The sequence below is a fragment of the Grus americana genome, chromosome Z (assembly GCF_028858705.1).
Source record: "Grus americana isolate bGruAme1 chromosome Z, bGruAme1.mat, whole genome shotgun sequence".
Lineage (NCBI taxonomy): Eukaryota > Metazoa > Chordata > Aves > Gruiformes > Gruidae > Grus > Grus americana.
The window spans coordinates 85,990,117-86,003,787 of NC_072891.1; the positions used below are offsets into that span (position 1 = coordinate 85,990,117).

General features: G+C 42.1%; 1 protein-coding gene across 2 annotated transcripts in view; it reads right to left on the reverse strand.

Annotated features, from left to right (window-relative positions):
- The window catches only part of MCTP1 (multiple C2 and transmembrane domain containing 1), a 283,726-nt gene that overhangs the window by 2,031 nt on the left and 268,024 nt on the right, over nt 1–13,671 (reverse strand). For both annotated transcript variants that reach the window (XM_054810646.1, XM_054810645.1), the window contains 3 exons: nt 7,439–7,548; nt 4,187–4,296; nt 636–733 (listed from right to left, as the gene is read on the reverse strand). In XM_054810646.1, the coding sequence (XP_054666621.1) occupies nt 636–733; nt 4,187–4,296; nt 7,439–7,548 (318 nt within the window). The remainder of the gene's footprint in view (nt 1–635; nt 734–4,186; nt 4,297–7,438; nt 7,549–13,671) is intronic.

Here is a 13,671-nt window from a genome sequence, read left to right on the forward strand (position 1 = left end):
TTCTTTGGAATGTTTCTTAAAACCTTGCTTATTTTCAAAGGCCTGCCACAGAGGGGATCAGATTCAGAGTGGGTACGCACATCCACACCTCCTATTTATACCAGCTCTGAACTGAAACCACTACCCAGAAATATGGAAAGTATATAAGCTTTGTGATACTGGAGGTGATTTATGTGCCTGGCACTATCTTAATGCTTGCACCTTCTCAAGAGATCATATACTGCATTACAAAAGCTTGTAATTAATAACCAGCTTATTTTTAAAGGAGTTTATGAGCACAGTTGAACTGTGGCCACAGCAAAAACTTTCACCCCAGGCAAGGAAAGGCTGAAGTGCTTAATACAAAGTCTAGCACCTTCTACCACCTCCCAGATACTCCTCTTTTTACTGATTGCCCCTACAGATCCTCAGAGGCACAGCCAAGGTAGTAGCCAATTCCTCACTGCAAGCAGTCTAGCAGCTTCCTTAAGGTTCACGGACTATCCCCAGATTGAGTTTGCGATTTCTTTGCGCCAAAGAATATAAAGTTGAATCAAAATAACTGCTTTAGAATTTGTTTAAAAAAAACCCCAGAAAGTCATGATGCGACATATCACATTAACTACTGTACGGACACTTTAAAAAAACATACACACCACTTGCACATCTGAAGGAACTCTGGATAGAAAGTCAAGTAGCTCATTGTTATCAATCGCATACGGACTTCGAAGCTTCTTTGTAAATTTATTGATGCCTGCAAAAGTGAAAGTTCAAATGTTACTATCATAATTAAAAAAAAAACAAACAAACAAAACCCCCAAACATTTTTGGTAAAGTTCTAAAAAAGATTTTAGGATCCATTTCAAAGTCTGACATTAGCACTGAATTAATGAATGAATAAACTGTAGACTCAGGCTGTAAAAATCAGAATCTGGTCCTGTGGTTCCCTCTGCTTCAAAATGCAAAAGTTCTAGGGGCGTTTCTAAATTCCTCCAACACTTTTCTTTGAAACTAATAGAAACTGTGGTTATTATGTGGAGGTTGCTAAAAAAGAGAGGAATAAAGTGTACTCCATTTCTGTGGCAGAGAGGATGCACAGTAATGGGCTTAATTGCCGGACAGAAGATTCAGGTTACACACAAGGAAAATCTTTCCAGTGCTAAGGATGCTGAAGCACATGGGAAGCAGTGACGTATGCATGACGTGAAGGCTTTAGGGTGAATTTACACAAACCTCTGTCCAGGAATGACAGATGCAGATGATCTGATGGCAGTGCGGAGAAGGGATGTGATGTCTCCCTTAGACATCATGGTCTTACGATGCCTATCGACAATTAGTGTTCAGAAGCATCACGCAAATCCTCCCCAAACTAAGCAGAAAGCAGGCTTTTAAATTAGACTCATTTTCTTATCATTACATACCAGGTCAGATTCATACACTTTTCACACAAGAACCTCATGCGTGTGCTCTGGGAACACGTCTAAAACATAGGCAGGAACGGTACAAACTGCACAGATTCTCGCATGAGTGGGACAAGGCTGGGACAGCATTAAAAATGTGCTGTTCTGTGTAATTTATCAAGGCTGTATCAGAAATGAGATAATACAGTTTATCTTCCATAGAGTCTTTGGTGCCCAGGCTTTTCAGAAAGCTTTAGCAAGGACATAAAGCTTCGGGATGGAGTGTGCAAGCTGCAGTCTCGATAACACCCATGGCCTCCCACTGCATGAATTCTCGGTTCTGCGGTGTAGATAGGAGACGCTGCGATCCCCTTATCTGGTGATTGAACAGTGATGGTTGAGAAAGAATATCTGAGATTCAAACACCTTTGTTTAAGAAGATCCTTTGCATCAGCAAGTGACTGAGAAATTCAAGGTCTACCCCGCTGTTCATTGCATGTGGCCACTGAACCACCCATGGGTGACTTCAGGAGTTGATATGGTCTCACCTTGTTGCATCTGACAAAGAAAAGTACCAGTCACCCCATGAAAGTAAATCCATGAATAAATCATGGTCAAGGCCCAAGAACAGAGCTGAACAGATGTGATGGGACACTACAGGATAAGTAAAATACAAGCAGATTAGGTCTTTTCCAAAACCTTGAAAATGTTCTGATTAAAATAATTTTTTTTATACTTTTTTCCACATAAACAGCTGCAGGACTCTGCACTCTAGCGAGCAGGATTAGAGTGCAGAGGTGGCTCCTGCTCCACCACAGCTCACACACCACATGTTCAAGGACCAGCAGTCCCCATGGGGAGAAACATGGCCAGGAGGGAATCAGCTGAGAATTTCTTGCCAGGTCAGGCTGAAAGAGGCAGTCCTTATGGACACACAGAAGACAGACAGCTATACAGAAGACCAGCCATAACATGGAGGAATTTTCATTTAAAAACCCCTGCCTTCCCAAAGAACAAAATGGGCAGATGCCCAGACCAGCTCAAACTTTCTATGGATAGAAATCAAACAACAGAGGTCATTTGCTTTCAAGTGCAGGATGGACGAATTGGATCAAGAAATGTATATACACAGGGAGGCTAGAAACACACAATAATGGAGACAATAGGTATGTGTTTAGAGTACTGCATTTTTTGAAGGGACAGCTGCTCAAAGCTACACGCAGCACGACACGGCTCTGTGTGAGTGCATTTCACCCCAAGGAGGTCTGGACCGCTGGAGCGGCAGCTATGCGGTACCTGTGTGGTCTCCTGATGCACGATGCAAGAGAAATGGGTGCCTAAAGAGCGATCTCCAGACACCCCTGAATAAGAAGTCACCTACTCTGCAATGCAGGAGAAAAACGTGGAGCGAAGAGATGGGAAAGAGACCAAGGTGCGTTTACAATGATTCGTGCTCATGGTATCCATCCATGGTTGGGGAGGCATGGACTCCAGTTTGGGAGTCGAGGCTCTGCCTTACCTGAAACAGAGACATTTTTGGGGGAGTGTGACCCCTCCTGGGGTACAGCAGGGGTTTGTGTCAGCAGCTTTTCAAAAACAGTGCTGACTGTACAGTTTGGTGTCTCTAATCTCTGGTTCTTGCATGAAACCAAGTATGAAAGCAAGCATACAACATGCCAGTTCTGTCTGAAAAATGGCAGAAAAAGGACACAGGCCAAGTACTTCAAACTTCGGTAACAAGAGGCCTACCATCTTGTGAGCACTAGGAAGAGTGAAATTTTGGGAACAAACTAATAGTTTGGGGTAGCACCCCAATGACATAGGGTATGTGGGGAATAAGTGAAATTCTGAGACAGGAAAAGACGCTTGCTTCTTTTAGTTCCATAAAACAAAAATAATTGTTCAAATCCTCCATATTGGTTCCTCTCCATTCTGTATATTCTGCTACATTTATTTGTGAAGACTCTGCAGGAATGTTGCTAATACTGACTGATACATAACAAATACATTCCTTGGAGTCAGTTCAATGATTTTATGGTGTCTCTTGAGTTAGTTCAGAAGTTTTCAGAAAGGCGATTGTTATTCTTCTCTTCAGAAAGAAAATCTAGCCGCAGATTTAATTGACAGAGTGCTCTTCACAAGTCTGCACTACTGATTAAGGGTACAGCTGCTGGTGGCGTGAGTTGTATAAAAAATGTAGAAATGAAAACTTGGAGCATTATTTACAACAGATGTGGTAATGGTAGCTTTTTATAATCAGTATAGAGAATAAATATAAGGACAAGTAGTGAGAGCTTGGATCAATCACAGTTCTACCCCCTACCCACCCCCAGTTTTTGCTCATTATCAACCAGCCAAATACCACATACACCTTTCTGTTGGACTAAAGGTGACCCTTTAAACAGGTTTCTTGTTGATATGTTTACATACGCTTTCACAAGATAAAGTACTGCAGTAAAAAAGGCATATTGTCCTAAATGCACTGTATAGATTGAAATGCCTCTGTTTGTGTATAAGTGGTGAAAATAAATCAGAGTAATATCTAGACAAAGCTACACTTTGATATATGAAGAATCCTCATGGCTACATGTTTATAGTATGATGAAGTCTAGAATGCCAGCCAAGAAAAATGCATTTTGCAGGTGGGCCTAAATCTTTATGCAGTTGTGATTTTTAACTGACCTGTCTGTTTCCATCATGGGGCGGCTTCATGACCATAAATACAGAAAAGTCCTGACAATGTAAGTCATCCCTTAAAAACCAGGTTTTTTTAAGTGGCATGGACTGTTTAAAAAGGCCTTACTTACCCCAGACAAGGACAATGTATCTGAGTGGAATGAAATACAGGATGATGGTGAACACGGAGAGGGCAACGATTGCCAGCCAGCTCAGGAACGGGACAGTCCAGTTGAACGTACTGAAAGAAAGAACTGGGGTCACCCGACAGAGCCAACGGAAGGACAAATAATGGGCAGGACAGGGGGGAAAAGTGCCAGTTTTCATCAGCGAGAACAAACTGGAACTACAAATGAAAGCGTGGGTGCTGGGCATCAGGGTGAGCTGGGGCTGGGACCCACCCCCAGCAGAAAGGAAAGGAGGTCCTGACCTCACCCACGCGCCCGCTGAACGGCACCTCTGCCTGGCCCGGCCACCCACACCTTCCAGAGGAAACATGGCTTGTTGGAAATGTCAGTGCCCACCCTCCGGCAAAGCTTCAGCATCAGGCAAAACACACACCTTTCCTTTCTCCGCAAACGGGCTCGCACAAGCAACCCAGATTCCCTTCTTCAATACCAGTGCAGAGGTAGGATGTAAGAGTGAGAGGAGTACCGCTAAGGATTTCTGTTTTATCTCCTCCCTGCTCTACCGTAAGGACCAAGCACGCAGTTAAAGCTGAGCAGGGACCTTCCCCTCTGCTTGATGTGTACGTGCACTGCCGGCCAGGAACCCTTCTGTCGTGGGGGTACGTTCAGGAAAAGGGAAGCGTGTGGGTATGCAAAGCTGGAAACTCACCCGTGCACCTAAGGAGGAGAGGGTTAGGGAAAAGGAGGGGACAGAACAGTCAGTCCTGAAGACAGGGATAATGCAACAACAGTAGATGAAAGAAGGAAGGAAATAAAAGCACTTTGGGTGGGAAAAAAAAAAAAAAAAAGGAGAAAAAGGACAGAAGGAGAAAAAAAGAAGGAGGGAGTAGCATAAGATAAAGTACATCGCAGGAAAAGCAAAGAAAAACTGTATCATTCCAGATAAAATCAAACCAAATAAAGATTATTTCCTCATGGATAAAGGAAGAGAACTTCTGGGATCCCCTCAGCGTTTCAGGATATCAGCTTTCCAACAAAGCCCCAGATTAAAACGTCCTTAATAAGGGTCTACACTGTGATAAAAAACTGCTGATCACCTCATTTTGCAGAGGTTGAGGTACGGGCAGAGAGGAGGTGGAAGCTAACGAGTCTCGAAACAGCCGTGCTGTGGCTCTCCAACCTCTGCGTGCAGGAAGAGAGAAAGGCCAGATGGCCAATTTATACGTATGTCCCACGGGAACGCTGGTTAACGGGAGCTTGGCTCAACGGGATTGTTCCACGAAGGCACCACCATGTCAAAGGTGTTGTGTGACATTTATCCAGAAGGAAAATGTGGCTTTGGCTCTAAATAGCCTGACGATACTCTTTAAAGTATTACACTAGCTACATGCCCAATCAGTGTGATTACATTATTTTGGCTTCTCTGGCTGAATAATTGCAATTATCTGAATTTGTAGCCATATTTTTCATAATGAGCTCTGGCTTCCTGTGTTTATTTGTCTTCTTTTCTCCCTGGCAATTTTGACATGTCTCCAGAGTGAACATTATGTTAGTGTCACTTGGTGTAGGATCACTCCCTTTCTCCTCAGGGGACACCTGCTTTTTTCCCCTCTTCTGCATGCATTTGGGATGAACAGAAGGTTGAGGGTCTGCTCATGATCCTGTGACTCGGCTTTGTGCGATGGATCACAGACACGCCATGTGTGGGAACACTGGCTCCTCGCTTAGCAAACCTCCTTATGTGCTGTGTTAGCGCAGCATTCAGTACAGGTTTCCCATTATAGTTTTAGGAACAAATTATAAAGATTTATAGGAAGATTCGGTCTCACTCAGTTTAGAAAATTCTGTTGCTCTCATCTGGTACATAATAGAACAAACCCTACTTCCAAAATGCACAATTAGAAAAACTTAATCATCAAGACAACTTCCACGAACAGCCTTTTGATAAAAGACTTCTTTCAGACAGAGGCTCATTTTGCTTGTCTGGAAAACTTGTGCAATACAATGTGCTTGTGCCTGCCTCTGCTGCCTGCCTGGAAGTGTCCCCACGGGAATGTTTCCCAGGCTTTCCTATTAGGAACTTCGCTCTTAAAACGCATAAATGGCAACCTCCTCTTCATCCTGATCTTAATACGCTTGCCATTGCTGATACATTTTTTAAAAAAAAAAAAAAAAAAGTCAGCACAGCATGATAGATGATCCTCCTCTTTCCTGCAGGTTGACCTCCACTCGATCCATCAGTTTCCTAAAATTCACTTCCAATAGTCAGTACTTATTTTGGGGCTGTACCCCTTGCACAGGATACGGTCTCAGAGGTGTGCAACACCAGGTGCAGTGCAGGTGGCACCAGCAGTGGATGAGGCAGGTGCCTTAAGCTCCTAGATCCCACCCAGAACCGGGGAACACACGGCTTTAAATCTCCGGTAAGATGCAAGCTTTACAGCAAAGCCTCTTGTGTGGTTTCTGTAACTCGGCGCGGCTCCCGGGTCATCTCTCTGCCCGCAGTGGAAAGGCGGTTGGAAGGCACGGCTCCCAACTTCTCATCCGTGAGGGTGAGGTGCTCTTGGCTTTCGGGGGGCAGCAAGCCAAGTCAATCCTGTCCCTGCTACGCAGCTGGCGGCTGGAAGATGTCTTTCTGGAACCTGTCTGATCTCAAATAATAAACCTTACGCTGCTGTTCACTGACCATGCTGAAAATACACCAAACTTCCTGCAATAAATCTCAGAACCTCTCTTGCTTAAGGCCTGACTTTGTTGCCAATTCTTACATATCGTGTATTAGGTGTTACAAATTACATATGCTCTAGGAGGAAAGGTTTTGCTAACTCACACAAATACAACACCTCCAGGAACTGAACACATGTATATCCTTAAAACCTGAAATGTCTATTCAGCTCTGCTTATTTCGTTTATCAAAGCTGCATTTTTTATTACTACTTTTAAATAACTACTGTTAGGCCTCACAGCAAGATTCTCTTTCTGTTTTACTTCAAAGCCTTAGTTCTGATTTCCCCCCCCCCCCATTTAATATATTTCTAAATTCCAAAATTAATATGACAGGATGTTCATTAACTGAGGGCCTCTACAAAGCAAAGTAAATAGAGATGAGTTTCAACAATGGATCATCCAAATCTGGAGTCCCTGGCAAAAAAAACCAAACCCAAAAGCATACAAAAGGTCTAACGCTTTGTACCTCAGCTTGGAAAAATTATGAACAGTATTGGAGAGCAATCCAGCACCTGTGTCACCACTTACTTCTTAACCCTTTCTCCAAAAGAAGCCACTTGATCAAGGATGTTCTGGACACTGACGCATACCTCCTGGATGGCATAAAGTCTATTCATAAATCCTTTTTTTTCACTGTCCTAAAGAAAAGAATACAAACAGTTGAATAAAAGAGGTTCTGGTTGTAGGAAAAGGACCATGTGTCCATCAGTTAAGTTTCAAAAGCGCATGTGTCACAGATTCATCTAAAAGTAATTGGTCAAACCTGGCAATCAGAAATTGTTTTCTTGTCCTTTGTGCGGTGCCTATTGACAGTAAGTATGTTTTAGTACGTATGCTGAGCAGCACACTATTTTGTTTGTCATTGCATTAGTTTCTAAGTATGTATTTCAATAACCCAGTCTCTGGTTTAATAAACATGTTGAAGGTGCCAACCTCCTATGTTGTGCGCTCTCTCAAGTGGTAAGAGTCAAGAGGTAGAATAAGGGCAGTTTGTCAAAATGCTGGTTCTTGTGCTGATGCGGGCACCAGGAAGATAAACATTCCTTGTGGGAGGCACTGAGCGAGAAGTCAGAAACGCCTCGGCTCCCACATACACCATCCCCTCGGGTGCACGAGGCTCCACGTGCGATTTTTGCCTTTCCTGCTCCTTCAGACCACGTTGGGCCCGACCCCATGGATGAAACAGAAAATGCCAAAGTCATGTGGACATGATGTGAAGATGTGCTGCTCTTCTGCTTTACTGGAACCATCAGAGGCATTTCATTTAGCTTGGGAAAGATACGCTCACATTTAACATTTCATATCGCACGCCGCTATTTTATACATCGTTTTATGTATCTACTACACACACGGCAACTCTGCCAGTCCTTTAACACATCCTCCATGCTTCCTTTACTCCGCCATCCATTAGCACCGCAGCCTTGGGACACCCCATACACCGGCAGCATGGCTGGCAGCATCCGCCCCAGGCAAACCTGCGCACATCACTCAGCAGCAGGCGAGCCACTAAATACGTGTTTGAGTTGTCACACCTACCCGTGCCCCCATTATCGTCCATTCTACCTTTCTGCTTGGCCGGTGAGCGCACGCTTGCTTGCTCTCTCATTTTTCCTTACCAATATTCAAGCGCTGCTACGCATGAAATACATGGGAGATGCAACTCCCACTGCCTTTACGATATGATTAGTGCAGCCCGTGGCTCCAAAAGCATATAAAATGCCAGCCATGGGCAAAATGAAAGATGCAGGGGAGGTGTCACTGTGGGAAGTAATTTAATTACCTCCTTACATTACTCAGGTTTCTATACACTATAGGACTTTTATTCAGAAAGCCATCAATATATGGCAATGTGAAAGTCTAACCATAATTTCATTTTTGATAAATTTATCAAGATTCTTTGTGCTCCTAAAAATGTGGGTTTTTCTTCAAAAACAGAGTGACCATTTGTCCTTCAAAGGCAGGAACCACCATCATTAAGACATTTTCTGGGGTCTTTGATAGATTTGACACCAGCAAATGTTGTCCTTCTTTCTTTGCCTCCCAGAAGAACCCATCAAGGTGCTGCTTGGGTACATCAATGCACTCCATGGGGTCTCCTCCTGCTCTGGTGACATGTTCTTTTTCCCCCAAGAAGCTTTATATCTCTAAACCCAGACAGGCTGCAGAATCAAATCCACGCAAAGCCAATAGCGCTGTCAAAAAAATGCTGTGTTAGATGGGATTAATATGAAGCATCGCCATGGAAAAAAATGACAATTCCTCTTAATTTCTTCCCAGACTACATGTAAGTTAAAAAGTTTATGTTCAACATTTCCAATGGATTGTTGCCATATTAACCTATCTAGGTTGAATTTGATTACTGTTTTTTCAAAATAAGAAATTGAAAGAAAAATATCTAAAGATTAGCACAATATTTGACAAAAAATTTGTTCAACATTTTGCCATCACACACCACACAATACAACAGTCTCTGCCTCCAGCACCTAAGAAATCAGCATATGTTGCATTTCATTTTTCTTTTCTTCTCCTGATGCTTAATTAGCAGACAGTATATTGGTCCACTTACTTTGTTGTCATTTTTGCTGTCTTAATAAACCAGACTGGATGAGGAAAACATCATTTAACATTTAATCATCTGAAGTTACTTCAGCAACACTGGTTCTGCAACTATGTTGTCAAGATTTCTCATGAAGACGTTGAAAGTATTTAGCTACAGAGCACATTGTCTAAAAATAAACAATCCTGAGACAGACAGAAAGACCAGGAGAGATGGCAAAACTACTTCCAGTGACTGGGTGCAACTTAAAAAAAAAAAACAAAAACAACACTTCCGAGACAGCAAAACCAGCCAGTTTTTCAGACAAAATGAAAGAGCTCAAGTCAAGATTAATAATTATTTGTATCAGGAAAAAATATTTTCATTTTTTTGGGGATGACCATAACCACAACCACTGATACCAACTACATCCAGTGCTGCACAGCAACACCGAGTTGTTTGTGAAGTTATTTCCTTAACATTTATTACAGTCTTGAAGTCTTGGCAATGAGAGCATTACTGTCCTCAGGAATACAGCTTCTGAGGAGGTGCAGCACCTATCCATCCCGCTTCGTTTGTCATCAGGAAAGATACACCTGCTCTATTCCTTCATGTGGAACACATTCTTCCAGTACTGGAGAAACATGAAAATAATCTGTTTTCTCATACAGCAGAAGTGAACAATCAACCATACGGAAATCATGGGGGGTTTTTTCTGCTTTTCAAATACATGTACACTTTGCCTCTTCAGTTTTGTTTAACAGATTCTGCCCTCTCCGTAAAGTTATCTTGATTTGTAATTAACTTGTGTGAGAAAGGACTTATGTCACTATAACAAAACCAGTACCCTTTGTGACATCTCCAGAACTCAACTGGGATTACATTCAGAGGTCCTGAGGCTGTTTTTCTTTACAAATATTTTACAAGGCAAACTTGTGCCTTTTTTTGAAAATACATCTGTTTTAAATCATTCCCCTAAAAAACCCCCACAAAAGCCCCAAAGACAGAAAGAGACAGCATAAGAGTCACTATTTCCATCCCCCTGCACCTTCTGAGCTTAAAGAAAATTTGTTGACATACTCCGAGGCAGGAATAGACAAAACAGCACAGGAAAGAGGAGGTGGTCAGAAGGATCAGGGTTCGGCTTTGCTTAAACTAATTCCACATGCCCCACAACTATTAGCTGTTTTTTATTTCCTGCTTCAAAGATTTGTGGAGAAAATAATCTGGGTTAGGGAAAAGCTACACTTATTTTCTTCCAGCAAGATACGGTGTTAGCAAATACAACATATAAGCCACCTTGAGCGAACCAAGGTTCTTAGAAATCCATTTTTCAAACACTACTGGTATTTCCTTTCCAAAGAAAGATGGGCTGTGACTGGAATCAATTTCATCATTTGTATGGCTACCATTGCCAAGTTTCTGGAAATAATTGCCATTTAAATAGTAGATAAAATTTATTATACAAAGCTAACAAGAGCTTTACTACTATTTAACTTCCATTATTTGTTTGTTTGCTTTAGGCTTAAGGTATCTGAAAAGCAAGATGTTTGCTAGGGGATGGCTTTAAGCATAAACCGTGCAAGCAAAGTCAAATTGATGTTGACAGTCTGACTTGAATTTACAAAAGGGAATGAACCCAAAGTAAAGACTGGGACCATGTCCTCCTCCTCCTTCGTAGGAAATTGTAGATTATGGATTGATACACTGCTTGGCCAGTAATAATACTCAATTCTTGTATACCGATTTTCAGCCATAGCCATATTTTAAATTTGGCAAAACCAAAGCAAAACAAAGTAACTGACTGGCTCTAGACTGTGTGGAGCTAATTCACAGGAAACCTTGAATACAACCCATGTTGTCTGAGTCTATTCAGTGGACTACGGTTCCAATCCCATGATAAAATGGGGTCACTTAGGAGAGGATTATATCTCTAACCCCAAGCCTCCCTCTTCTCTAGGTTAAACTGCATTTACAAAACAAACATTTCAAAAGATAGGGAAAGCAGGAGAAATAAATAAGCCAGAATCAAAAGTAAACTTTGATAAAGTTAATGGAATTAAGCCAGCAAAAAAAAGAGTTTTAAGTGAAAGGAGACATTTTTAGTACACAGAATAAAGCTCTGAATATTTTATGGTGGGTAACTGTCCTATTAATAACTGCTAGGTTGGGAAGAAAGGCACAGATCATAAGATCACAAAAATTGTAAAAGAGTTTCAAGAACAGAAGTAAATTTTGAAATTTTTTGGAGATGCTGTCTGGGAAAGACAGAGGCTCTAGACAGATCTTCCAAAACCACCCCTCGTTGCCCCAGCTGGTAAAACAGAGCACCTCTGTGCAAACCAAAGCAACTGAGACAAAGCTGGACTAACTTGTGCTAGGTACAGAGAGAGGAGATGAAGCCTCCACTGAGAACATGAGTGTTCACCTGGTATGCTCTAAGTGCTGCGGTCCTGTCACTTGGCCACCAGAAGACATATGCTCTCTTCTTTGCTTGTGTCATGCTGGCCTCATGGCACCCCCCCGGCACAAGTCTCAGCCACGCACAGGGCTGCAGTGCCCTGGTAGACCTCCCTGTGGAGACTAACGAAGTAGACCCAGAAGTGCAGGTAAGAAATGCATTAGCCCTTTATTGGCAGGATTCATTAGTACCTCCCAGGGAGGACATGCAGACACCAACTGTTGAATACTGTCCTATGGTCTGGCTGCTGCTCAAAAACCTGTGACAGGGGATTAATGGCCTCAGCAATTACCTCCCAGACTCTAACCTCTGCTTTCTAGGAAGGTCAGTAAGAAGAAGATAGTAAGCCAACACTATTTCAGCGCTGGAGGCATTTGATCTCCTCTAGATCTTCTGAAGCCCTATCAAAAGGCTTCAGATCTGGTGTTGGATACATGGGTAAGTCATTATTTTATCATTTTCTCAGGGAAATGGAAAGAGGTCAGACAACCATGATGATATTGTTATACTGAAGCCGACTGTGGAAGTGCGATCATGAGATAAAGCTCAATGGTCTACAGGACCTGGAAAGGTGCACAAGCTGACCTGAAACTGGCCTCCTCCACTACATCTATAATGAACTGAGAGTGTCAGGTTGTTTTAACCACTCTTCCCTCTTGAAGGCTGCCACTTGTGGAGTACCAAAACTGGGTGGTCTTGCCACTTCTTAAATTGAAAAACTACAGGAAGAGTCTTGAAGACATTAAAACCTTTTAGTGGGAGCTTAATGATTTAGAATTTTTCACCCTTCCAGTAAGCCAGCTCATAACTCTTCAGACTTTTAGCTATTTTAGGCAGTGACTGACAACCTGCCAGGCAGACAGGTACCAGCATATGTTCTCCCCTTAGCGTCAACAAAAGAGACAGTACTCATCCCATCCTGAAAAGGAACAGTGGGAGCAGGCTTGCTTACAGTACCAGCACAATTCCACACTGGACATCAAATCCCAGGTTACGTTAGATAATCAGAACTGAGCTTTTAAACTGTGGTCTTCGCTTTTGCCCATATTATCTGGCGCCGCACCTTCACTGACTGCATTTTTAAGACACTATCACTTGTTTACTAATGATAAACATATAATCTCTAAAGTCTGCCTGCTAACCTGGATCTTTATGTGTGCATGGAGGATAGGTCTGAAAATCATCGCTCATGCCAAATGGAAATGAGGATTTCCAAAATATGGAGAAAACCACATATTTATTAAAAAAGTAGGGTTTTACAGAGAGAAATGTTATTTGTGGTCACGATTATTAAAGAAAGAAGCAACAACATGTTATTGCCTAGTCGGCATTCCATATTTAAAACAGTAGAAAGTAGGCACAATGGAAACCATATAAACATGTGGACAAAAACACCGAAGATTCACTGTTTATGAAGACGCCATGCCTGTGAGCATGAATATTACAACAATCTGTTCTTCTTCAAACATACACTGAGAGTTGATAAAAATCATTTTGAACCTTCTGTGACTTTTTGGCACTACTACCTATGTATGGAATTAGACTTTTTCGGGTGCAATGAACTGCTGCAGTGCTAGAACATAAATATAAAATCAGGAAAAAAAAGTCAAGAGCTACAGTAGTAATTCTCGGGAAAAAGATGCAAGCTTTCTACAAAGTAGAGAAATAACACTTTAATGGCAATTCTTATTAAATGAAATTTTTTTGCTGGTACTTTTTATTTTCTTTTTCTCCCTACTGCATTCCACTGTATTGCCCAATGCT